This window comes from Ammodytes marinus, assembly GCF_949987685.1.
Source record: "Ammodytes marinus genome assembly, chromosome: 4".
In the NCBI taxonomy this organism is placed as follows: domain Eukaryota; kingdom Metazoa; phylum Chordata; class Actinopteri; order Uranoscopiformes; family Ammodytidae; genus Ammodytes; species Ammodytes marinus.
In genome coordinates, this window is record NC_137233.1 from 13988048 (window position 1) to 14015530 (window position 27483).

At 38.2% G+C, this 27483-nt stretch overlaps 1 protein-coding gene across 1 annotated transcript in view; it reads right to left on the reverse strand.

Moving 5' to 3' along the window:
• Positions 1-27483, reverse strand: part of LOC307248906 (plasma membrane calcium-transporting ATPase 1-like) — a 109968-nt gene that overhangs the window by 62464 nt on the left and 20021 nt on the right. The window contains exon 2 of the mRNA XM_080025449.1: positions 7343-7762. Within this exon, the coding sequence (XP_079881575.1) occupies positions 7343-7538 (196 nt within the window). The 5' untranslated portion in view covers positions 7539-7762. The remainder of the gene's footprint in view (positions 1-7342; positions 7763-27483) is intronic.

A 27483-nucleotide genomic window follows, 5' to 3' on the forward strand; every position in this document is an offset into this window, starting at 1 on the left:
TAATTTCTTGTTTTACACTGCTATAGAGCAACCTGACACGAATCACATCACAAAAAACTATGTAGATTTTCGGGAAGCTCTTTCTCTTATTTTGGCGATCCAGCACGTCCTGTCAACACTTGAGTGTGTGTGCTTCGGCAATCTCCGCTCCCTCCGCCTGTGCATCGGCCATCTCCGCTACCCTCCCCCCCCCCCTCTTGCAAACCCCACTCCGTTGTGATTGGTTACCTTCCTTCCGGAACACTTTCAGTGGCGGGAAGCGCGAGCATGCACCTATAAGGGCGCAAGGCAGACGCGGACAGGGAAGTGACAGCATTACCATACATGGAAACATCCGCGTGGTCACGTCACAAATTTTTATGCGACGTCACAAATTATGAAAGGGTAGACCGCTTTGAAGACGTGACTTCTCGACTGGCTAGAATAGTGTTTAGTGCTCTGCACAGACACCCCAGACGGTCAGCAGGGAATACGTCGAAATGCATGTAAGTCATTATTTGATAATTTAGTATGGTTAAGCATGACTATGAATCATCATAACAACGTTTATAGGTCATAAAAGTCAAAAAGCATCATAGGTCCTCTTTAAGCAAATGTAAGTTATCTTACAAAAAAGGAATACAATGTTTTGGTCTAGATAGTTAATAGCCTAGCTGGACAAGAGTTCTTCTGCTTCGTTCCTCTCACTGCATTTAAATGCATTCACTATATTACAGAGAAATATGTCTCGTTAAAGAAAAAGAGCTCCAAGCCCAACCCAGAGGACCCTGCATAATATTTTATTTTAAATAAACATTTTTATGGAAAATCCATGTGTCTTTCTTCAATAGCTTCTAATTCATCCGACCCAGCGTCTCCAAAATATTTGTTCACACAAATAACCCCGGACCCCTCTAGGAGGGTCAGGATCTCTGCTGGCTACTAATTTCACCCAGCAGGACATTGGAGGCACTAGCGAAAAAACACTGGGTGGGTGAATGACATTTAACAATAGTCAATAATTTGGGCAAGTCTTTCTGCCTATCTCTCTCACTCCATAGCACACTCAGTCACTACTATCCATGCTTAAAGGAAGCAGGATTAAACCACTGGATAAAGATGTTCAAATGTATTTAAAAAAAGCTAAACAAAAACATACGTCGATAAAGATGTTAAAATGTTTAAAGAAATGTGTTTAAAAACGCACAAAGATGTTTAGAATGTTTCAAAAATATGTAAAATAATGATAAGATCTTTCAAAACACACAGGGATTTTGAAAAAAAATTAGGGGGGAGGCTCCGCTGAAATTTCTTCTCTGAGGGGGGGCTCACTCTCTCACACTTTGAAAACCCCTGTTATAAACAATGACTGAGATCTGAGTTCACTATTCTTCTATTATGTTTACTGTTAACCCTTACCAGGGAGTTTTTCCGCATGGAAATTCTTACCAATCAGAGCTCAATTTCCTCGCACATCACACATTTTGGACTGCTTATAAATGCGGCTGTGTGACCAAACTCGAGGCAAAATGTAGCATTGGAACAGACTGGATCTGGGATTGTTCTTTTAAATCAGAACCACAAGATGAGACAATATATTTTAATTCTGTCTGATGAAATACTAATCTATTGATCTATCAATCTGGCTGTAACACAATGATACACAATTCCACAAAATTAAACTATAATGTGATAAATGGTTTTATCTATGCAACCCAGTCCTACTGTAAACCTTCTGCTCACCACCCGGTGTCACACAGTAGTGAATCAAAAAAATGTCACAGCCATTTTGCAGTTCTTGGGGACACAGTGCGATGATCTACGACACATTCAGCTCATATGGCAGTGTGATATTAGAGGATGAATGCCAACAACAAATTACAAATCCATTCCTAAACTACAGCTATACCACAGCCTCTGACACAGAATGATAAACACAGAAAAAGGGGCCAATTCACTGCTTTTACACTTTTAAGTCCAATGTGATGTTTTCTGTGACTCTGTGGGAAACAAAATAACCCTGGTGATGTCATTGTGATGTCATCCAAAATATCACACAGATTAAGCTTTGAGACTATTAACATACATCAGAAAGCCTGCCCTTTAAAGTGGAGGTGTTTGAGTTTGAAAGGTATGGGAGTTCATGGCCTTCATGTACATCAAATACTGAATTACTGAAGTCCTATTAAAAGCATAGTATAAACACAAAATGACGCTGATGAACGACACACAGACAAAAAGGATCACTCTGGTTAACAGTAACAGTGAATCCTTCTGTGTGTTTTTGCCCTGATATGTAGGTTTCCCCTTATTTATTTCTCTCCCATCTCCCTCCCTCACTGTCTGTAGTGAAAATATAATTACAGTTTCTTCATTAAAGTGAGTAACTTCTTGTGTGGAGGACGCGACTACAGCTGTCCTCTGATTACTAAATGGAACACAGCAATGATCTATGGAGCCATTAGGGGAACGGGCTGGAACTAATTCCAATCCTGGAATGGACCCATGGACACACACACACACGCACGCACGCACACGAGAAACAACAGCAGCAGCATGTCGGCCATTTTCTGGCCTCACACAAATCTCTGACTGAAATCGAAACTGATCATTTATCACCACAAAATAAGGACCGTGGCCATGTCTTACTAGAAGTCCATCTGATTGAATGAATTATAATTGTTTAATGCCCTACATGCTTTCACCTCCTGGTGTTTGTGTGTGTGTGTGTGTGTGTGTGTGTGTGTGTGTGTGTGTGTGTGTGTGTGTGTGTCGGCTAGGACTGTACCGTATTTGTTTATTTTATTATGTATTACTTTTTGTTATATATTTTAGTTTTTTCTTGTTTTAATTACAAGGTTTTGCATCTACTTGTTCTTGTTTTCAGTTCGCAGATAGAAAACCTGAGTCGAAATGCAGAAAAAAAATTCAGTGTATTGTATTCACCCTGCTATCAGCAGAACGTATGGTTCCGTTTCTTAAACCTGCGTGCTTACCCGCTTATTGTTATTTAATTTTAAGGGGAAGGGGAAATGCCTGCACTGATTATCATGTGACAGGGTTTTTCCTGCATTCAAAAAAATTTGGCGCCCGCCAAAGGAATTTTAGCGCCCCCCAAAGGAAAATCCTCAGCGCCAAAGCGTGTTTTTTTTTTTTATAGATAAATAAATAAAAATCTACTTAAAACGGCTCCAAATGTGTTTCCATTTCCGCGCCATTCCAGTCATATTACTTGCAATCTCAGTTGTAAAAAAATAAATCAGGTCGGGGATAATCGTTATTAAACTATCATTGTTCCGCTCGCCGGGGCATGCAGGCTTATAAATGCAGCAAACCCTTTCAGCCGTGAGCTCCGCTCGGCCCCTCCCTCACCTGATAGTTTCGCTAACGGCTAGTCCAGAGAGTACGAGGGAGATGTTGCGCATTGCCGGGTGTTTTGAAAAACTTGTAGATGACGAGAATAAAGGTAAAACTAATTGTGTTGTCTGAAAACACTTCAGACTCACAACAGACTAAAATAATGTGCAAGATTTGTCACGCGCGGACTCGCGAGTAACATGACATACGCGACCGAGAGAGAGAGAGAGAGAAAGAAAAGTGATATACGACCTGATCTGCACCTTTAAACATCCCGACCAATTTGTTTATTCACTTTAAGTCGAGTCATAGTGGTCTATGACCAAGCAATCAATGAATAAAAACACAGGAAGTTTAAAGCTCCTTAACTCCTGCCACCACAACTGTCAACACTACAATGCAACTGCCTATCCAGCCAGCTCCTTGACATAAATAAATCATGCCCTTACATTCAATGCTAGCAAAAGACCCTATCAACACCATTTACAACTGGTTATTTTTATTTTGACATATTTTTATTAAATTATTAAAAATATGTTTCACTTATTTAGCCTATTTCTATTCTCCCTGTTTTCAGTTCAATTAGGCCTTTGTTTAAAGTCCAAAGTCATGGTGTTTTTAGAAAAAAACCTTAAAAGTAAAATAAATGCATAATGCATAATGTTCTTAAATCAATGATTAACTGTCTTTAATAATCGTGATAACACAATGTGATTACTCAAAATAATCATGATTATGATTTTTTCATAATTGAGCAGCCCTACCTTCTTCCATGGTTTAGATCAATTAGAAACAATTAAAGTATTAAACAGGTAGGCCTAGTCATTATTAGTATTTTGACTTCATATCTACAGGTTGTTTATTTCATAAGCGTCAGTGAGCTCCATGGTAACGCAGTGATTGACAGGCTGACTGAAATGCTCTTGAGCTGGACAGAAACTCCCCTCTCCCAACCCAACACCCCTCTTAAAATACACAAACCGTTTGCCTTTACTGTCGCGACCCCAAAAAGAGTCGGTCGCGTACTGACCCCCCAAAGGCCCATTCTGAGCCAGGAAAAACCCTGTGTGAAAGCATTAATTACAGAAAAGAGTGATGTTCTGTGTGAATTATAAAATGAACACAATCGTTTTAATTCAAATGAAACAACCGAGGCAGAAAACATAACCCAGCAGACTTTTTATTTTAAGCCCAACATACGCAGCTTGTTAACCTGATTGCACACACACGCCAGCAACAATATAAAGAAGAAAAAAAAACTGTGCCGCAAACAACTGTACGGGGACCTGCAGATCCTGCGGGCATCCCGAATTATGCAGAACACAAGGCTTTCAAAATGCTGCCTGCAGCCAGGCCATTTTTAGAGAAGACTTGATATGTAACGGTTTAAAGCCATGAATGCCAAACAGTAAAAGATGGCCCTATAAATTTGCCGTTTGCTGGCTATAGTAAAGATTAGGTAACGGTGCAGAACCTGCATTTGGTGCGATATTAGTGGTTCCCCAGGGCAGTTGCCTTCTTTTCTTTGTTGGTGAATCAATCTTGCCGGTGACTGAATAAATGAGATTCAAATCAGCTGATCCCTGACTGATGATTGAAACAAATATCTTGATCAAATGAAGTATCATTTAAAGCAGTTATTCCCAACCCCTGATGTGCAGACCTATAACAAGTAAATGAACAGGGTTTAAACCATTCCGCGAGTAACTTGATTACTGAAAATGATCAATTCAAAGCTTTATATAACTTCCATTCCATGCAAGACCTGAGTTTCACACATGATTATTGCTATTAGACACATGGCTTACACTGCACACACCTGACCTTTCAAAGTGGACTCTCATTGGCTATTATAGACTCCTGATGGTGAATTGATGTGTCAATCAAAATGTAAGCATGCAGCGACTATTTTCAAATAAAGACACCGTTGATGTCTACATGTGAATTGGAGTTATGACAGTTATACATACAGCAGACAGTGGGGATTTATTGAGGTAATAATGTGTTTTGGACATATAAATGGATCGGATCATGTGGACCTTTGCCGATTCTACACGCACATTTTTGTCGGGATGTAATCGATTGTTGGATTACTGTGATTTTTGTTTGCTTGTTGTTGGTCTGACAGAAGCATAGATTATTCTTGTTGCTGTGATTGTATCTTGAAATGGATCATTGCAATAATCGAATCACAAGAGTCTCAGCTTTCAAAAGATATGTCACATGAGCAGGGCCGCTGCTACGCTTTTGGGTGCCCTAAGCAGAAATTGTCAATGATGCCCCCCCCACCCCCCCCAAAAAAAAAACACACCCAGAAGCTCGCGTCCGCAGGGCGCGAGCAAAAGTTTTTTGCCCTTGCAAGATCTCTGCGACTGCTTTTTGGCACATTTGCCAGCATTTACTAACAGAAAGAACAGCTTAACTTGTGAAAAAACTGCCTTTGCAAAGGAATTGAGTGATAGGATCATAGACTGATTATGAGATAATGGGCCCCTGGGCTTACACTCTTAAAGGCCCCCCCACTTGTCCCTATCCAGTCAGGTACACTGAATTTTCTACACGGATACATACAATTAATGGCAAAAACATATTAAGGCAGTCAGTGTTTCCCACAGGATTTTGGGGTATTGTTGGAGGGACCCTGTACCTTGTTGGGGGGTGGGTGGATTTTTTTTTACCTTTTTAAAGTAAAATGCATCAACCTGGTGCACTTTGTGAGGAAATTTTAGAGACTAGAGAGATATCAAATCCTGAGATGCAGAAGGAACATTATTTTTCAGATTTTTCTTAAACAGGTAGCACTCTTTACTCTGCAACTGTAAAAACAGTAGATTGGTCTGCAGACCCATGTTCTATGATGGAGGGGCCCATTTCAACAGATAAAGGGTGGATATGAACAATTTAGAATTCACACATATAAAGTTTATTTGTGTATGTGTGAGGGGGCCTTCAACCCCCTTAGACAGAGCTACTAATGCTGTTGTTTTTAACTTGCTTTTGTATTTCTCCCCTACTAGTTGAGGGGCCCATGATGATTTCTATCTTGTTACATTTTAATGAGTATTTATATTTAGGCTATTCCTTTTTGGACCCTGTTATTGACATCAGTGACTGAGCTCTTTGACTATGCAACATGAAAAGTTACTATCAGTATCTCTGGCTAAGGGCCCCCCTGAGCCCTTGGGCCCCTGGGCCTGTGCCCGGTGTGCCTGTGCAGTAATCCACCCCTGGATAGGTTACACAATTAAGAAAAAACAACGATGGGCCTGTTCATAACTAATTTATATATTTTTTGTAATGTAATGATTATCATGAACTTTTAAAAAAAATACACTATTTTGGGGGGCCCCCGGACCATCTCTTTTTCCTTTTTAATTAAAAAAAAAAAAAATATATATATATATATATCATTTTTTTTTTTTTGGGGTGCACCCCCAGGAACTTGGTGCCCTACGCAGTCTGCGTACTCTGCGTATAGGGAGCGGCGGCCCTGCACATGAGTACCCACTTAAACATAGCAGTTGTGTACACAGCTAATTTGAGAATTAAACAGGCTGACAGCCCTTAGCTGATAGCTTCTTATCCGACTACTCGATTAAGTGATGGAATACTCAGTCCTACTACCGACCGAAGAACAGTACAATTCAGCAGAAAAATTTAATGATGAATTATAACGCTATTATGAGCTAGGTTTGCGGTAATAACCACAAACTTAGTATTTAGGGAAACAACAAAAAAACTGCTGATATTATGCACATGGAGGTGAAAAGGTTAAAACTTTTAACTTTTACTGTAGATAACATTGAACTTTGGGAGTTGAATACTAACATTTTTGTATACAATATGAAAGAAATGTTTGAATAAATATGCAATTTTGGCCATATGTAACTAATTATGCATACATTTGTACAGTATCTCTTTAAACATAAACTCTAGATGTAGAAATAGACAGGAAATGAACGATTCAACCGATTGGATGTGGTTTGCTGTGTTGGGAGTGTCTTACCTTCGATAGGTGATGTTTTCAGGCGTCGGCAGATGCCCTGCACGTCTCCGTACGAGTCCTGTATGTGGTTGACGGCCTCGGCGCTTCGCAGCTCCATCAGGTCTCTCAGTTGCTCCACGGTCACCCCAAAGTCCCCTTCATGGTTGCCCTCTGCAACCGAATTCCCCGGAGGGTGCTCAGCTGTGTTGTTGGCCATGTTTGTGCTCTTCACAGCAGCGTTGTTGAAGTTTTAGTTGTAGTTGTCTTTGTTCCTCTGAGATTGTTTGTTAAACTGATCCAAATGTCAGTCTGAGTGTGTCAGCTCACAGGTATTGTGGGTAGTGTAGTTCTCACAGGAGGCATGCGAAGGAGATGAATGCTGATGAACGCATGGTTGTTACCATGGAAAGAGGAGAGTAAACATGTTCTTCAGGCCTGTTGCTGTGGAAGAAACAAAAAGGGAAAAAACATTTTTTAGAAACCAGATGCAGACAGGAAACGGCCTGAAAGCACAATGTAATAATATTCTAACATCAGCGGACAGATCAGTTCAGACTCAACTTGATTTTTTACTAATTAATAGGACAAACACTAATTGGGCCAATTAGAGGAGAGTTTCTCATATCAGATTATTAACGTAGTCCTCTGAACCACCTAGGTCGTTATGATATAAAGTGATTATCTATTTGCGCCGCACCTCTGAGACACATAATTGGTTGGTAAATATATTCCTTCCCTGAACCATCTACTCTGAGTTTATGACTGGAATGTAGAAAGAACAGTTTACTAAAGAGTTTACATTAATATCTCATCTTTCAAAACATCAAACCAAAGTGCTTCATTGGAAAATAAATCAGTCCAACCTTTTCAATCAGTTTAATTCAAATTCATTATTATTTCATTTATTTTAGTGTTTCATATAACACTCATTAACACACAGATCGGAAGTGTAAAAAGAAGATGTACAGCTATTCAGCGAGCTAACCACACCTCCAATAAATGCTGACGACAGGAGTGAGCCTTTGAATTCATTACTGGAGGCATAGGAGAAATTGTATAAACAGTGTTGGCTAACAAATTCAGTTATTGTGATTGCAATTGAGAAAAAGATTAGATATCACGATAAAGATGAAATGTATTGTTAAAAAAATACATGTGTGTGTATGTGTTGGACATTACCACCCATCAAAAAATTTAAGTGCACATCAAACTGTTTAATGTTCAAGGTCAGAGGTTCTTGTTCCCCTTTAGATTCATAACGCAGCTTCTTAAAGCTGTTTAAGTGACGGCTTTTTGATCATTCGGGCATTAATGTTGCTTTCTCCCTGCAGACACGACGGGATGTCTGAGAAAAGAGCAATTGGTCTACAGAGGGAGAATGTTTAATGCCTCAAAGCAGAAATAGCGTTTCCCGTTTCATTGTAAAACATCCAAATCTGCCAAAAAGTCTTTCTTTCTTTACAAAGCTCTTAATGTTCAGTTCATTGGTTATAAGCAGAGAGCTTTATATCCTAAAATACCCATGAGCCAAAAACCCACCCAGTCAATTGTTCTGTCCAGACTATACCTTTGTCTTTTTGAATATTTTTATTTTTTATTTTCTAAATCACTGCATACACACACAGTACATATATTTATTTACTTTATAGTGTATACACACACACTGAATAATACAGTATATATACACACCATATGTTTTATGGGAATATGTATCTTTCAGATCAGTTTATGAAGTGCCTTTAGTTTGCATGTTCTACATTTTACTCGCACTGTAAAATGGTCTGGTCAGTGGTATTGGTCATGACTTGGTCTTGCTTTAGGTGGTCTCTACTCCAACACTAACTGAAATTCCATTCAGTATTAATTTAAGATATAACCATGTGTTACTATAGCAAACAACTCAAACTGTTTTATATTGGAAGAAACAATTTTTCATCAAAAACTATTTTAGAACATGTAAATGCTAATTTATTCAATCTCTGAGTAGCCCAGTTTATTCAGCGGGGGCACTGGATGAGACTTGGCCGAGGGCACCAAAACATCCGGGACGTCACTGTGAGCACCACAGGGTTCCGCTATTTTGGACCATAGGGAATATGGTGTCTGTGGGAGGGTCCCTCGGGAACTAAACCCCCGGAACTAAATGTGGAAGTAAAGTCAGGACTCATTAACTATTCATTAAATACACTTGATAAACAAGATATGAACCCGGAGACTAAATGTTGCATCTACGGAACAGGGAAAATCAGGTTCAGACAGCTTTTGGACTCCTTTTTGTTTTTCTTGTTAACGTTTAAATTTTGGGTGTGATGTTGGAAAAGTTGCTCAGCTCTTAAAAAAGGTGAGAAATAGCTATCAGGAGCTCAATGTCCAATTTTTTTTTACCTCTCCCCTAATCCACTACCGTCTTTTAGCATATTTTAAACTTCCTCATCATGAGGTTTCACAAAGTGTGCCCTGCCTTTGCAATTTGGAACAAAATCTGTGTCCCCAATAGTAAAATGCAGATTTTTGTGTCAGTGGTGAAGGCTATAGGGTTAGGTAAAGTTTCCAGGAAATAAATGTTAGTCTATGTAAATACCCCAAAAGTGACATTAGTACACGTTTCAGATCTTGAACAGACCAAACCATATTCCCTTTCTCTCTGTGTTCAGTCTGTCCATTAACCATTAGCTGGGTCATTATAACAACAACACTACAGAGAAATATAATGTGAAATGAGCTGCATTGAGCTCAGCGCACTCATGTTTGTTGTGCATTATTACACAAATAGTTTGTGATGTCATTGTGATGAAACGTGTTAAAGGCCTACTTCACCGGTTTGAATATGAAGGTGTATTGAATTCTGAGATCCTATGTAGTATAAATGTGCAAAAAAAATTAAAATCGGTTCATCCTAGCCTGAGAAAAGGCAGAAAGAGTGTTTTTTTTAACCCTATATTTCTCTTTCTCGTGACATCACAGAAAGAGAAATATAGGGTTAAAAAAAACGTACTTTGTAAATATTACTGTGATGTCACAGTAAAAGACATCACAGTAATATTTACAAATTAAGTTTTTTTTAACCCTATATTTCTCTTTCTGTGATGTCACGAGAAAGAGAAATATAGGGTTAAAAAAAACACTCTTTCTGCCTTTTCTCAGGCTAGGATGAACCGATTTCAATTTTTTTCGCACATTTATACTACATAGGATCTCAGAATTCAATACATCTTCATATTCAAACCGGTGAAGTAGGCCTTTAATTATAGATGATGATATTACTTAATTATACAGGCACTGATAAAGAGGAAATGTACGACTACTTCATTAAAACAGACCAAATAGGTACATCATTCAACATAGATTACTCGGATTAAAACAACAAATTTGGTTACTGTGTTCGTATCATGAATAAAATTAACGATAGTGCTTTGTAATTAAATAATCAAATATGAGGTTTGCATAAAACTGACGACAGCCGTTTTATCACAAGTCGTGAGGTATAATATTTTTTCTGGCTCCTCTTTACGCATTGATTTGTTCTTCTTTATTTTTTCAATCTTCCTTTGACTTTATAAACTCAGGCAGGTTTAATACAAACCATCACTATGCTGATTACATAATGAGGTGGTCAACACCACTATACTCTGAACAGCCTCACGTCTTTCCTCTGGTAATACAACACAAAAGTGGTAACATTTGTCAAGGAATGTACAGTATATGTGTTTATTTTTTCAGCAGTGGAAGAACCATGTGCAGTGATGGAACTACTGTACTTAAGTTTGAGGTACTTTTATTTTACTTGTTTCCATGCCATTTTATACTTTTACTATTTGTCTTGTCCAATGAAAACCACTTATCTCCATGGTAATGAATTTTTCTGATAAACTTAAAGGATTGCATTTTTCCGTGATTGGTTTAAATCCTCCGCATTCTGTAAGCTAAATAAACTAGTTAAACCCTCATTTGGATCAGCTGTAAAATAAATTGTCACAAGGCCAAAAACAGCATTTTTTCTGGAATCTTTAGAGATATATAGGACGGTAACACGTCCAAAACACAATGATCTCATAGACCATGATGCATTGCTGTAGATTAAACTACATTTCTCAGTCAAGCTTAGGGTTTAAGGGCAGACGGTGAAGCCCACTGATATGAGGCAAATGGCTATTTGTGATATTCGGATATATAAATAAAAACTAATGCATCAATATTAATCCATTAACATCAGATAGACAAGGAAAACACTGACAAGGAACATTTTACTGCAACTTGAGGACTTTTATATTTGTTTTTTTTAAATTACATTTAGCTGATTAAACTTTAATTATTTTATTTAAGTCAAATTTTTTTATACAGGAGGACCTATATTTTTTTTCAGTGGAGTATTCTCCATGTGGTGTTGATGTGTTTACTAAAGTAAAGATTTTGAATACTTCCTTCTGTCCGTGAGCTGGTTTTATTGTGAAACATTCTGATGAAAACACTGCCGTCAACAATTTCCATTAGTCATTACTGGATGTATGGCTGTTTTCAGAGGGCACAGTGCTCCTGTCCTCATTAGCAGTTTTACTTTGATTCTCCACGACAGATCGCCTTTATATCAGTCTAAGAGCAGTCAGTGCAGGACTTCTGGTTTGTGTTGTCTCTGACTGCGCTGACCGCGACTTGCTTTGCTAGTACAAGCTAGTCGACCTAAGTGCAGCTAGTTTATGGATGCTGAGAGAGAGAAAGCATGCATTTTTCATGAAATGACATGATTCTTGACGGTTCCGTTTAAACTCTGTCCGTGCTGCTTTTTAGCAGTAATGCAGAGATGGTGTAGAGATGGTTGAGCGATGTCAGGTTTGCTAAATAACTGCATTGCAGTCCATGGATTTTATGTTCTAATGTAGTGCCTTTTATTAAATTGTTATGATCCTGCAGAACAAACAATCTCTTACATCCCAGAAACAGATGGATTAGACCATACACTCAAAATGTCCTGCACGCTTAAATGAAAAGGTATGAACTTTAGACCTGATAAAACGTTAAAAATAAAACTGCATTGAAAGTGATCAACAGTTGACCGTGTTAAACTCTAAAACAACCAGACCTGTTTTAGTTGATGTTGTTTATACAGCAAAGCTTTAACATACATTGCACAGTTCAGTTTATTCGATCATTGCGTGTCCACTTTTTAAGTAGTATTATTTTAGGGACCTTTTATGACCATATATATATATATATATATATATATATATATATATATATATATATATATATATATATATATATATATATATATATATATATATATATATATATATATATATATAATGTAATTTATTGTCTGACTTTTAGCCACAATAAATGCAGCATTGAAATGTGATATGGCGATAATATGAGCTGTGGAAAGAGTAGAAGAAAATACATTTTATTATGAAAGAAACTACTAAGTCACTGATTTTGGGTGGACTTTCACAAAAATAACACAAAAACACACCTTTATTGCTTGTTAACACACCACCGCACCCACTGCAGCCCAAAGGTGAGCATTCCTATCTATAGACCTTAATGACACACCTGCTGACACTGCAAACACCTTTGCTTGCCATTGTCATGTGTCTCAGTGTTTGACAAACACACACACACACACACGCACACACACACACACACACACACACACCATTATATATCAATTCAGAGGAGAGAATACTAATGGCTGTGTGAACTGAGAACTGAGACCTATTGGGGGGGGGGGGGGACTAAAGTTGATTGTGATATTGTGTTACTTTCACACAGATTTTTGTGGGACTTTTTGGGGTCATTACTGATAGCTTCACTTTTCTAACAAGAAACCCATTGAAATGAAGCCTCAATGAGATTATGTATTGAGTTATAGGAGTTCGACAGGAAGTGATGTCAGGACTTGTCCGTCTCTATATATAGATAGAGCATCAATGTAGCTACAGGACAACCAGTGTGTGTGTGTGTGTGTGTGTGTGTGTGTGTGTGTGTGTGTGTGTGTGTGTGTGTGTGAGAGAGACAGTGTGTCTGTTCTTTGTTCATCTTATCTTTGTGTTATTGACTCCAGAAAAGATTATGCTGCAGCAGCCATGTTATTGCCAGCCACTTATACGTGTGTGTGTGTGTGTGTGTGTGTGTGTGTGTAGAAAAATTATGAAAAAGGCAGAGCAGATCAGCAGAATCAGCGGAGGGCAGCCTGTAATCCTGTATGACTGTAGAAGTATTTTTTTTCTTTCTATTTTATTTATTTATGATTTGATTAATGCATGGTGGAATTATTCAAGTAATCTAGACCTTTTATACACCAAAATCGTCAACCGTCCTGTTTCATGCTGTGTTTATATCACATTGATGGAAAGAGTCCTATTTTTACCACTTGAGTCATAGGATTTTTGTTCCATATTCTGATATAAATGTGTTTACTAAGCGCAAAAAACCCACTGTGGGGCAGAAGTTTGTGGAAAAGAGGAAGTGGAAGATATTTATTTCTATTGTATTGGTGTTTCAGTGTGGAACCATTGGAAAAAAAATTAACAAGAAAATGTACGCACTTCTTATCACATGTAAATAGTTTTCCAAAAATAATCCGCCTCAGTGAGGTCCTGAAGTATGTTTTGGCCGAGTGAACAGAGTACACATCAAGATTACATTGGGTAAAACTAAAATAAACCAAGATTCAGCGTGACTCATGGTGACCAACATCACATCTACCATGTTTGTATTATTAGGGAATCAGATGTACATTAATTAATTAACACAGCAGACTCAGAACAAGTTTTACATGCTAGAGCTTTCATTAAACATTTTAGAAAGGCAAGGAGACAAGTAACAGCTGTTTCTGTGGCTTTGATGGGTCAACATAGGGCTGGGCGATATGACCAAAATCTCCAATCCCAATATAGGCATTTGCATATCCTGATAACAATACATTTCACGATATAGCGTAATGTAAATTAAATAAAGAAATTGTTCATATAAATGAGTAGTATTATTCGTCGTAGTAAAAAAGTATTTACACATATTTGTTTCCGTCCCTCTGCTCTAATGCTGTGATCCGTCTTCCTCTGCTCTGTGCCTCTGCAGACACACCTGCTCTGCATACTAAACCGGCAGCCTGCACCACCTTCCTTCTCACACACACACTTCTGGCCACACCCTCCATACAAAGAGGAACTTGTTTCTTGTTGCACCCAGCAACAGATCACTCTCCCACACACACACAGAATCCCATGAAATAATGTCCTAGTGGCCTCACAGACATTTCTACATGCAGGGCACGTCAAACAGCCGACCCGAGCCTGTGTGTTTTGGTCTAGACGACGGAGTGTGTGTGTGTATGTGTGTGTGTGAGAGAGAGAGAGTGTCGCAGCATGCCAGACAGAGTATCAAGAGAGGGAGGGAGAAAGAGAGAGAGGCAAGGAATGCAGGAACCACACCCATATACAGTCATGTGACCAGAGTGGAAAAAGGAAATCCCCACACTGCAGAGAGAGGAGGCAGAGGTTTGGGATCATTGTGGAGCATCACATGACACACACACACACACACACGGTAAATGACTCATCAGTTTCCCATTTATCTCTTTATTGTTGTATCTGCCATCTTGGACAGTCAGAACCAATTTTTGCAATTTGTGATCGCAGTTTCCTAAGATATGTAAATTTGTGTAAATATGAATTTTGAGGGGGAGATTTGTCTAAAATTATGCACAAGAAACCATACAGCGAAGCTATGAGGGACAATCGCCAAGAGAAAAAAATATACATTAAATATAAATCTTTTGTCTCACATTTGCATTAGGGCCCGACCGATTTATCAGCCAGCCGATTATATCGGACGATTATCGCATATTTCGGATTTATCGGCATCGTCCGTTTTTGCCGATTTTTTTTTTTTTTTTACATAATACAGAAAAAATTTAAATAAGGTTTGAATTTCAGTCGGGTGTCATTATGCTTCCTTAAAGAGGTGAGTTTTGAGTTGACTTTTGAATGAGTTTATTATGGAATGAATTCAGTCTCAATATTAATGAATGCACAGAGAAGGATTCACACTTGTATTTTGTGATTTATATATAAATGACTCTCTTCTCACAAATACATTTCAATGCACACACAAATGAAAACCGTCATATATAAATATAAAATAAATCCATCTATAAGAAAAACGTTTCACAAACACATTTCCGATCCACACACAAATGTGTATTGTTTTAAATAAATGTTATATAAATCCATAAATATATTAATTTAAAAAAGATTTGCAATTTTCATCAAAAATGTGTTTGGATGTTATTACATTTATATACAAACTGTTACATTTGAATTTACAAAATGCTTTTAATTTGTGAACTTCCTTGCATTCATGTGTGAATTGGTCTGTATTTGTGTGTGGACTTTTGAGACTGCCCTGAGGTCGCTGGTTTCACAAATGTGTTTTTTTCAACCAGGAACTACCTATAGCCAATCGGATGTCTTCCTCGTTTTCAGCCAATCACATGAGCGCAGTCTCACAAGGGTCCGTTTACGCCCAGAGACAGAGGACGGTACGGTACGGCAGGACTGAATGAGCTCAACCTCAATGCATTATTTTTAAAACTGCCGTGGAGTTGTTTTGCTGCAGTGGACCACGTTTTTGGTGAATCATAAACGAGTCACCAAAAATTCCAGCATTTGCAGCGTCCATTTCTCCAAAGAAGAGTTTAGTAACTTTGGCTAGAAGGCTGCTGGCTTTGCAGAGCGGCTATGTCTAGCTGATGCCTGCTGGAGCTGCCTTTCTTTCCTTCAGACTTCACCGACCCCGTGCTGATTGCCGATCATGTAAGTCACTTATCAGCTTAGCTGTACATTACATTTTACTGTCTCATTAGCTTTAGTTATGCTACTACAGTGTATTTCACTTGTGTGTCTTGCTAACATTTAGCCCTAGGCCCAGTGTTTGAAGCTAACGTAGCTAACGTTGTTATCATAGTAGCCTACTACCAAATGTTTATTTTTAGCATGTCATGCTAGCTACCTTGATGACAATCACACAAAATATAACCACTGAATTAAGAATTATATTATACCCTAACAGAATATCTCTGTATTACAGCATTACAGTCAGCCTGTGCCAGAGTGAATGCCAGTGTGTTGAGGGCTAATGCGACATTGAGCCTGAACCTCTCATCTCAACCCGGGACCCTGGAAGACAGACGATGTGACCTACACCTGCAGTACCATGGAGAAGAAAAGGAACAGAGGTATGATGAAGAATCTACTCATGCTAATGTAGTTAAAGATATCCTAAACTGCATAGAACTCTCTGTATATTCTATTTGATTATTTCACTTAATAAGCTTATTGGGTGAACAAGCACACTGCATTTATTCTTCTCATAAGGACTGTTTTCTTCAGTGTCATCATTGTAAATATATTCAATTTCTTCTTAAAAGCAGAAACAAGGTTTTACTCAAAGACATCTTGAAGCTCAGCCCACTGTACCAGACCTCCAACTTGGAAGTCGTCAAGGTGTTGTCCAGGAGTGTCCTCTGGTTGTCTCATTTTCATACTTTGGATGCAGATCAGGTACTTATGAATATATATGCTAATCTTATAGTGTATGTATAATAAATGCCCAATAAACAATTAACAAACAACATATTGTACTTGCAGGTGTTCCCGTGGAGAGTGCCAGACGACGACAGTAACTATTAGAAATTGTATGTCGCAGTTTGTAACATTGGTGTGCAGTAAATAATAAATGTATTATACCTCTCAAATCTCTATCTATATTCTGTGATGGCTTACCTTGGCTGAAGGAGCATAAACTAAATTACTTTTACTATGAAAAACATTGTTGCTGTACCAGTGCATGTCCCTTTACAATAATACTTTCTCCAGGTCAGGAACGAGGTGCTTCTGGAGCATCCAAGGTGCAGGACGCTTCTTCAAGGCCTTGAACCAAATGTTTCTCAACCCTTATGCCTTAGAAGCTGCTCTACGTATATAGGGAACATTATGGAACCCTGCCTTTGAGAGGGAAAGCAGCTTACTAGATAACTCAATATCCATCATTCTTCAATAATACTGTATCTACTATTTGAAAATGCGTCATCATTTATTACACTTCAATTATATTATAATTAAAATAATTATTTTAAAATGCATAAATACACATGCACACAGTGTTGAATGAAAATATGTGAGGCTTTATTTAAAGAGTTTGAAGTCAGTAGGTCTTTGAGCAGGACACTTCTACAAAAACACTTTGTCCTTTCTCGTCCAGTTCTTGATAACTGCAACACAAAAGCACAGTGACAGAAAATAGGTAAAGGTTTGCTTATGGTTAACACACACAGACCTGGCTAACTGTTGTCAAATGATCTACAGTGGGTTGCAAAAGTATTCAGACCACTTGAACTTATTTTACAAGCCACACTTTTCATTTTTATTTATTTATTTAAATATAAAAAATTTAAAACTATGTATCATCACATCACAATTATAAGCAATGCTGTGTTGGTTTATTACATGAAATCCCAATAAAATAAATGTACGTGTGATTTATCCATGTGGAAAGGTATAAGGGGTATGAATACTTTTGTGAGATTGTGAAGATGCACTTCGAGATGTCTTTGAGTAAAACCTTTTTTCTGCTTTTAAGAAGAAATTGAATATATTTACAATGATGACACTGAAGAAAACAGTCCTTATGAGAAGAATAAATGCAGTGTGCTTGTTCACCCAATAAGCTTATTAAGTGAAATAATCAAATAGAATATACAGAGAGTTCTATGCAGTTTAGGATATCTTTAACTACATTAGCATGAGTAGATTCTTCATAATACCTCTGTTCCTTTTCTTCTCCATGGTACTGCAGGTGTAGGTCACATCGTCTGTCTTCCAGGGTCCCGGGTTGAGATGAGAGGTTCAGGCTCAATGTCGCATTAGCCCTCAACACACTGGCATTCACTCTGGCACAGGCTGACTGTAATGCTGTAATACAGAGATATTCTGTTAGGGTATAATATAATTCTTAATTCAGTGGTTATATTTTGTGTGATTGTCATCAAGGTAGCTAGCATGACATGCTAAAAATAAACATTTGGTAGTAGGCTACTATGATAACAACGTTAGCTACGTTAGCTTCAAACACTGGGCCTAGGGCTAAATGTTAGCAAGACACACAAGTGAAATACACTGTAGTAGCATAACTAAAGCTAATGAGACAGTAAAATGTAATGTACAGCTAAGCTGATAAGTGACTTACATGATCGGCAATCAGCACGGGGTCGGTGAAGTCTGAAGGAAAGAAAGGCAGCTCCAGCAGGCATCAGCTAGACATAGCCGCTCTGCAAAGCCAGCAGCCTTCTAGCCAAAGTTACTAAACTCTTCTTTGGAGAAATGGACGCTGCAAATGCTGGAATTTTTGGTGACTCGTTTATGATTCACCAAAAACGTGGTCCACTGCAGCAAAACAACTCCACGGCAGTTTTAAAAATAATGCATTGAGGTTGAGCTCATTCAGTCCTGCCGTACCGTACCGTCCTCTGTCTCTGGGCGTAAACGGACCCTTGTGAGACTGCGCTCATGTGATTGGCTGAAAACGAGGAAGACATCCGATTGGCTATAGGTAGTTCCTGGTTGAAAAAAACACATTTGTGAAACCAGCGACCTCAGGGCAGTCTCAAAAGTCCACACACAAATACAGACCAATTCACACATGAATGCAAGGAAGTTCACAAATTAAAAGCATTTTGTAAATTCAAATGTAACAGTTTGTATATAAATGTAATAACATCCAAACACATTTTTGATGAAAATTGCAAATCTTTTTTAAATTAATATATTTATGGATTTATATAACATTTATTTAAAACAATACACATTTGTGTGTGGATCGGAAATGTGTTTGTGAAACGTTTTTCTTATAGATGGATTTATTTTATATTTATATATGACGGTTTTCATTTGTGTGTGCATTGAAATGTATTTGTGAGAAGAGAGTCATTTATATATAAATCACAAAATACAAGTGTGAATCCTTCTCTGTGCATTCATTAATACTGAATTCGTTCCATAGTTTATTGAGTCTGCGATGCTGATGTTTGGGGGGAGGGAGTTGCAGAAGGTTGGGTGCAGTAAGATAAAATGCATAATGTCTGAATTTAGACATATTTGTTACACTTAATTTTTTTAGACAAAGCGCATTGCAATAAAGAAAAACTTCCTGCACATATTTTCAACAGTAAAAGGTATATATATATTTAAGGGTTCAAAAAAAGTAAATTTTTTCAATATATATTTTGGGGATTTTATTTTGTATTTTTTTTTTAATCGGCCGATTTAATTGTAATCGTAATTTTTCTCTGAAAATAAATCGGCATCGGCACTCCAAAATCAATATCGGTCGGGCCCTAATTTGCACAAGGTTTTTTATTCCAAAGAAGTGGAGTTAAAGGAGAAGTGATATTTTTTGTTAATATTCGTGTTAAATCAATCTATATTCATATAGCAATCACTTAAACAGTATGCAAAGTTCATAACACAGGTCTTCCAGTCATTCAGCTTTGCAGTAATTGGCAGTTTAATTTTTGAGTATCCCACTCGTTTTTATCCAATCAGGAGACACAGCGCTATAAAGAGGAAGGTCTCTGCTCCCGTGAACGATGACTCGCTGTTCTCCATCGCGGCACTATCTGACGAGGATGGCTGCACGTTCATGTGGTGGTGACATAAGGATGAAGGAGGGGATTGCTAACTGCAGTCACCGACAGGAAGTTAGCTATAAAAGGACGTAGCTTTAAGTAAACTGTTCTACCCTCTCAAGATTACAGGAAAGAGGTCAATGTTCAGGCTACAATGGCTTAAAGTCGCTATTTGAGTTCAGCTTCCATCCAATAGGGTTGGGCAGCAAAACGGTAATACCGTATCCCAGGGTATGTTAAAATATGAAACGGTATTATTATTTTATTACTTATTTACATCTATCTAGACGCGCGTCACGTGACAGCCTCTTCTGTAGGTTCTGAAGGTATAATGAAAAAGAAAAGATTGCAAATGTAAACGAGTTAGTCCCTGCAAAAATTTCAACTGCTGCTTCATAGCCTTTTTTTTTAAATCTCTCATAGCGTAAAGAACACACAATGTTATATGCATAGACAAATAGTTTGTTTATTTTTATGCATTCAGACTCAGACCAGTTGGACCTGTGTTTGATGATTTAAGAGGCTATGTGAAATACAAACTACAAGTTTTTGTGCATTCTAAATATGCATGTACGTACGGGAAGTCTTATATACAAATTAAGATATTTCATTTGTAAACAGTGTTACAAATATAAGACATGGTCCCTGCCATATCAAACATGACAATATGTTTGTGCAGCAGAGATGAGGCTCTGTAGTCCGTGGAAAAGCAAACCAGTTCCCGGAAGGTTCGCAAGTTGAACCAACTTTGAAACACTAACACCAGTCAAGAACTAGAACCAGGCTCGTCTCTGCTTGTGGTTGAAAGCCTGAATACTACTGGAGTCAGACTGACCGAACATTGTTGAGATGCTGTCAGTGTTTGTCAAGGTTCAACCGGGTTCTTCAATGATCCATGTTTCATCAGAGCTCTCACTGGAATTACTTGATACCGTCTTTGTTTTTTGTGACTGTGATGAAGGTGAGATCATACCCAGCTGTGTGAAAATAAAATGACTCCACCCAACATCTGCAAACGTATGCTAAGGTTGTAAATAAGTTCAGTATGACTGTTTTCAACAAAGAACAAATACGAGCAGATATAAAATATATATTTAAATGTATGAACGCAAGGTTATGATCTTAACAACCGATTTCAGACAGATGTGATCAGTGGTCGCAAAATTATGTGTGACATTAAGGCAGAGAAATAGAATCTGATTTGTTCAGCGAGTGGGTGTGTGTACAATTACATGGCTGTTTCAGTACAAAATATGGAAAAAAAACAATCTGTACTGTCTTTATTCCCCCTATCTTTACAGCAGATCCTGTAGTCTCTATTCTAGTTTCTATAGTCTATCTAACTCAAAACATCCACACAGCTTCCGTAGTAATTTGTCTCTACCTGCTTATAATAGTAGTAGCAGTATGACCTGAGAGGGTGGTAGTTAAGAAGAATTGGTATGAGCTCCCCCATAAATCATTAGAAAAGTGGTTTCTCCAAGTTTTGAATGCATTAAGAAGTTGAAATGCAATGTGAAACACTTTTTTCATCTTGCAAAGTCAAGTTTATACATTTTAGGGAAATCAAATCCAGTGTGTAAAGTTGAGTGGAGCTGAAAAGTTTTATTAATTGCAAGAACAAATTGGCAACAATTTCGATCAGCCATGTATTCCTTGAAGTCATTATCAGTCCTCTTAGCACCCGTGCCAACTGTTTCATTGGCGCAGCTTCTTAGCTAGGGATTTGTATCCATTGGTTGAGGATCTGATCTTGGTTTTCTTAGTCTTCTAGTAAAACTGAACATCTTTGGGTTTTTGGACAAAACAAGATGTCTGCATAGGTTAACTTGGGTTTGGGAATACATTTTACTATTTTCTGCCATTTTAAGACAACTGTATTCATTCATTATTAAACAAACGCCGGATTATTCAATGTTGAAAATGTTTGCCTGAGCATACAGATGTAAAAATGCTATGTGATAATATTCGCAAGAATGTACACAGTCAAGCTGTGTGATGCTGTATACGTGTGTTGACGGTGATTTCCTGACATCATATACAGTATGAAGTAAGTGAACAGGGTGAACGCAGAGAGACAAGAAAGTGGTCCGAGAGACACAGCTGATAGGGGACAGCAGCTCAGAGGAGGACTCCTTTATGAAAGAAGATGACACCAGGGAGAAGAAGGCTCTGAACCAAACAATGCAGCAACATCTGGAGAGCATCCAGAGATTAAATAATCCTGTTTACAGCCTGAAGCCTGAGCCTGTTCATCACTGCAGTTTCCTGATCCAGACTGAATCAGACCTGTTTCTAGGGAGGACACATCAGACAGTGCTCAGCTCCCATGTGTGAATGTCTACAAGGAGCACTCTGATAAAAGCCTCCATTGTTGCAGCAGATGAAGGAAAACTGGCTGCAAATATCACAACACAAAGCGGGGGCTCAACGATTTAGTGTGCTGTCCCTTTAATGTTTGTGCTTTTCAGGAAACAATATTGTACTCCAGGGCTTTTTCTACAGTTAGGGAGTAAGCTGTGCCAAGTTATGTTGTGAATGGACTAATCCTTGCTAATCAAATACTGCAGAATATGTCCATATTGATTATACCGGTTTCAGCTGAAGAATAGACCCAGACCTTATAAAAAGAGGACAAGGATTCAATAATGTTCGGTTACATTTTTTAGAAAGACATTTTTAGTTTATTGGGTTCAGGTGTTTTTATACACTCAACAAAAATATAAACGCAACACTTTTGTTTTTGCTCCCATTCTTAAAGATCTAAAATTCATTCCAGATACACAATTGTACCATTTCTCTCAAACATTGTTCACAAATCTGTCTAAATGTGTGATAGTGAGCACTTCTGCTTTGCTGAGATAATCCATCCCACCTCACAGGTGTGCCACATCAAGATGCTGATCTGACATCATGATTAGTGCACAGGTGTACCTTAGACTGTCCACAATAAAAGGCCACCCTGAAATGTGCAGTTTTGTCTCACAGCAAAATGCCACAGATGCCACAAGCATTGAGGGAGCGTGCAATTGGCATGCTGACAGCAGGAATGTCAACCAGATCTGTTGCTCGTGCATTGAATGTTCATTTCTCCACCATAAGCCGTCTCCAGCAACTTCGCACAGCCATTGAAGAGGAGTGGACCAACATTCCACAGGCCACAATTGACAATCTGATCAACTCTATGCGAAGAAGATGTGTTGCACTGCATGAGGCAAATGGTGGTCACACCAGATACTGACTGGTTCTGAGTCCCCACACCCCCAATAAAGCAAAACAAGGCACACCTGTGCACTAATCATGATGTCAGATCAGCATCTTGATGTGGCACACCTGTGAGGTGGGATGGATTATCTCAGCAAAGCAGAAGTGCTCACTATCACACATTTAGACAGATTTGTGAACAATTTTTGAGAGAAATGGTACAATTGTGTATCTGGAATGAATTTTAGATCTTTAAGTCCATCTCATGAAAAATGGGAGCAAAAACAAAAGTGTTGCGTTTATATTTTTGTTGAGTGTATAGCCACCTGTAATCATATGACCACAGTTTCTCACTCAATGGCAACTGAGCGAATGCCATCAATGTATGAAGGGCATGAGATGGGGCTGAAAGCTCTGAATGAATGAATGAATGAATGAATGAATGAATGAATGAATGAATAAATAAATAAATAAATAAATAAATAAATGCAGGGCTGTACAGTGCAACAGTTTTGATCGCATTTGCTACTGAAATTGATCACGTGCGATGATGAATACAATTCCACTCGCACGAGTGCGATAGCTTGCTAATGAACAGATGCTGTCCGTCTGAGACACAGAGGAGTGCTGCACAACACTGCTTAGAGGGCTCTACATTAACACTCTCCAAATTCGGGTAAATGTAGTCTTAGGCAAGTAAGTTATTGAGTCCACCCTCCACTTTGGCTGGTGAAAGATGTGTGCTCGGGACCTGTGCTTGTGCGGCGATTAATACACTTCACCAACGGTAATAACCGGAAGGACTCGGAGATGGCACGCAGTTAAGTTAGCGCGCGTGCAAACAGAACATTTCCTGTGCGCCTTCACATTAAAAGCCTGTTACTAGCCAAACGTGAGTTGACTTTTATTTTGAAGCCGGTAAGAACAAGAAGTTAACGCTTCACAGCCCTGCAGTGCGCTAGCTTGAAAATCACCTGCTTCAGCTGCAGAGAGCAGTCAACAGTAGTCTTTTTAAACAAAGTTTGAAATAACTGATAAGCCACTGAAGAACTACTCCCAACACATTCACAACAACCTATTTAACTTATTCCAAATTTTACCAATATGTATACTTATTTATTTAATAGGCTATGTTTGATGTTTTAAAGTTTGGTTTTAATTAACAGAAGGACATTTACCAAAAAAAAATATTATTATGAATATAATAATGATATGTATATACAGAAAATATATAGATATACATTTTATGGGGAGAAATAATTCTGAATCAGCAAAAAATTACAAATGGCAGGTAAGATTTTTCTGTCTAAATTGCAATCAGTGCACCCCTATTAATTTTTCTACAATTATTACTGCACACACTAGGATATGATATTAATTGAGAATTTCAAATGAGACCAAGATGACAGGCTCAAAGGTAATTAGAGCTAAATGCATGGGTTAAGGTTATGCAAGTTTTCGATCATACTTTGTGTGCAACTGAATTTATTTTTGTGCTACTGATTTTTTGCTACCACCTAAAAAAATAAGCATACAGCCCTGAAATGGGACATAATGATAAGAATATTTTTTTCAAACAGCAATTTTCAAGGTCAAGAATGAATTTTCCCTCAAAACTAGTACGTTATATTTAAACAACATTTAGATTAATTATTTGGTATGTTAAAAAAAGGAAAAGTAGATATAGATCAAGGTACATCTCGGTCTGAATCGTTTTAACAGGGATTCAGAGGTAATTGACTGTGGAAGAATAACCGAGCCAAGCAGAGCTTTGTAGGTGGAGAAAGGGTTGAAGATGTTTGCTCTTAAACCAACGTAATTCTGTGGTTGACATTACAAACATTTACTGTGAGCCAAGAAGCCACTACGGCAACCGTGTGTCGAATGTAAATGGCATTGATAGTCAGTCTGATCGACATCGTACAAAACAATGTAAAAATGTCACTATAGAAATGCCAAACACTAGTTTGATTGATGAGCAGCAGAGTCAACAAGTCTCAGGTGTTTTCTGGACTGTCCTCAACAAGAGGACCTGTTTACTGTAAACGTAGCTCAACTTTGCAGCAACAAACACTAAAACTGTGATACCTGGGAACATTAGGTCTAATCATTGTAACCCATGGAACACCTTTAAAAAGGTGAGGAAATTTGAATGTTAGAGCTGGTCAAATGATGAGTGTGCTGGACTTGAGATGACAGTTACACTGATAAACTGTGTATGAAATCTGCATGTTCATGTAAAGAGTAAATACTGCTGCAAATGACAACATGCAGAGTCTAAATGTCACTGGTCCTCTTTTCACCAGCCCTTATTTGATAAACCGCGCCCAGTCTTGAACGAGCCTATGAAATTAGAGGCTTTATCAAATTCTAATATAACGCCTACAAATTCTGTTTTACTCAGATAAACATTACAGAACGCAAGCTGCCACCAGTGTGACTTTAATATTGCAGAATAGAAATTGAATGTTTAACTAGTGTGCTTCCAACTGTGTGTCTGTCTCTTTCCTGTGTCAACATGACAATGCCCCCATGCACAAAGCCAGGTCCATAAATAAATGTTTTTCCCAGTTTGGTGTGGAAGAACTTGACTGCTGCTGAACCAACACGTTAGGGATTAACTGGTTCTCTGATAAGAGCCAGACCTTATCAGCCAACATAAGATGCAGACCTCAATAACGCTCTTGTGGCTGAACACCCAGTGAGATTCCAATATATGGCAGAGAGACTTCCCAGAAGAAGGGAGGCTTTCTCACATCCTCATATATGGCTGCAATGTTCACAACATAGTTTTGGTCACAAAGTATGCAATTTAGACAATTTACTAAAAAATATATTTTAATATTTAAAGAAAAAGAAGTTGAGGTTCTGCAGGTTGATCTGTCATTCTCTCTGTTCTTTAAGTCAAACTATTTAAAATAAATGTATTCATGTTCCTTCCAATCTTCTGACCTGTGTTAAAAAAAAAGTTACGATATAGGGGAGAACGGGGTAATCTGAGCCACTTTTTACATTTGCTCCCCTCTAAGCGAGCTAAAATGATTTATCACTCAAATTTACACATTTCCCATTAATTCAGGATTTTGAAATGGGCATTAGCAGAATTTTTTCAAGACAAAGGGCAGTGAAAATATGATTGTTTAAAAAAAAGTTGTCATGTGGCTCACTTTACCCCAGCTGTGGGGTAAACTGATCCACTTACTTTTTCCACTCTGAAACTACCATAACAACACATATTGTAACAGTAAGAATCCTGAAAGCTAACCACACATTCCAGAACTAATGTTGGACTAGTAAAAGAATGATGGGGTTTGGTCAATTAAGCAAAGCAAATTTTCTAAACACTTGAAAGTAACTCTGAACAAAATCAAATACAACATATTATAATTCAAAGGGTTTTAATAAAATTCAAATGAAAGATATAACCAGTTAGATTAGAACACAGTATGGGGGTCAGAACATAGGACCCTTAGAGCCAGCTAGTGTCTGGGGGTCAAAGCATAGGAAAATCAGAACCAGCGAGAACAGCCTGGGACTCAGGAGAAGACCCAACTGGATTATAACATCAGCCTGTCATACTCTACAACTAGGCCTACTCTACATTCCAGCCCTGAAGGTTACAGGGAAAGATGAGAAGGTGCTCTTTCCGTGTGGTTGCCCTAGGTCGTCTTTCTGGTGTATTTCCTTGGCATGATGGCTTTTCTACAATGTGTATGACATTAAAATAAAACATATATGTCATGTAATATTACATTAAAATATGTTTAAGACTAAACTTAACTTGTGCCTCATGGTGGGGGAAAGTGAGACAGTGGCTCACTTTCCCCCACAGCATTTGGCTCACTTTCCCCCACCACCACAATTTGAGAAAAACTACCTCCCTTAGCATTTCAGGCTAATCTTCAGTTATCAGCATCACATGGTTTCATATGTTGGTAGTTCATCAACACGTATGATAGAAGTTTTTCTACGTGAATACATTTGCTTTGGCACAACAGCTGATTAAGTTGACAGCAAGAAAATTTACTTTTACATGCAAAATACCTATTTTGGTGAAAAAAACATGCTTACCACAGCACCATGAGGTCCTCTCTTTCAGGGCCATGGGGAAATGAGAGAGGCTTGAAAACATATATCTCACAAGACCAAAAATGTTTTCCCTTGCCTAGATACAGGGGGTGGGTCACTTTACCCGATGCCTAAGATTCCCCCGTTCTCCCCTATTGCTGTATAATTGTTTTAAGCACAGCCTCATTAACAACTTGTTAATGAGGCTGTG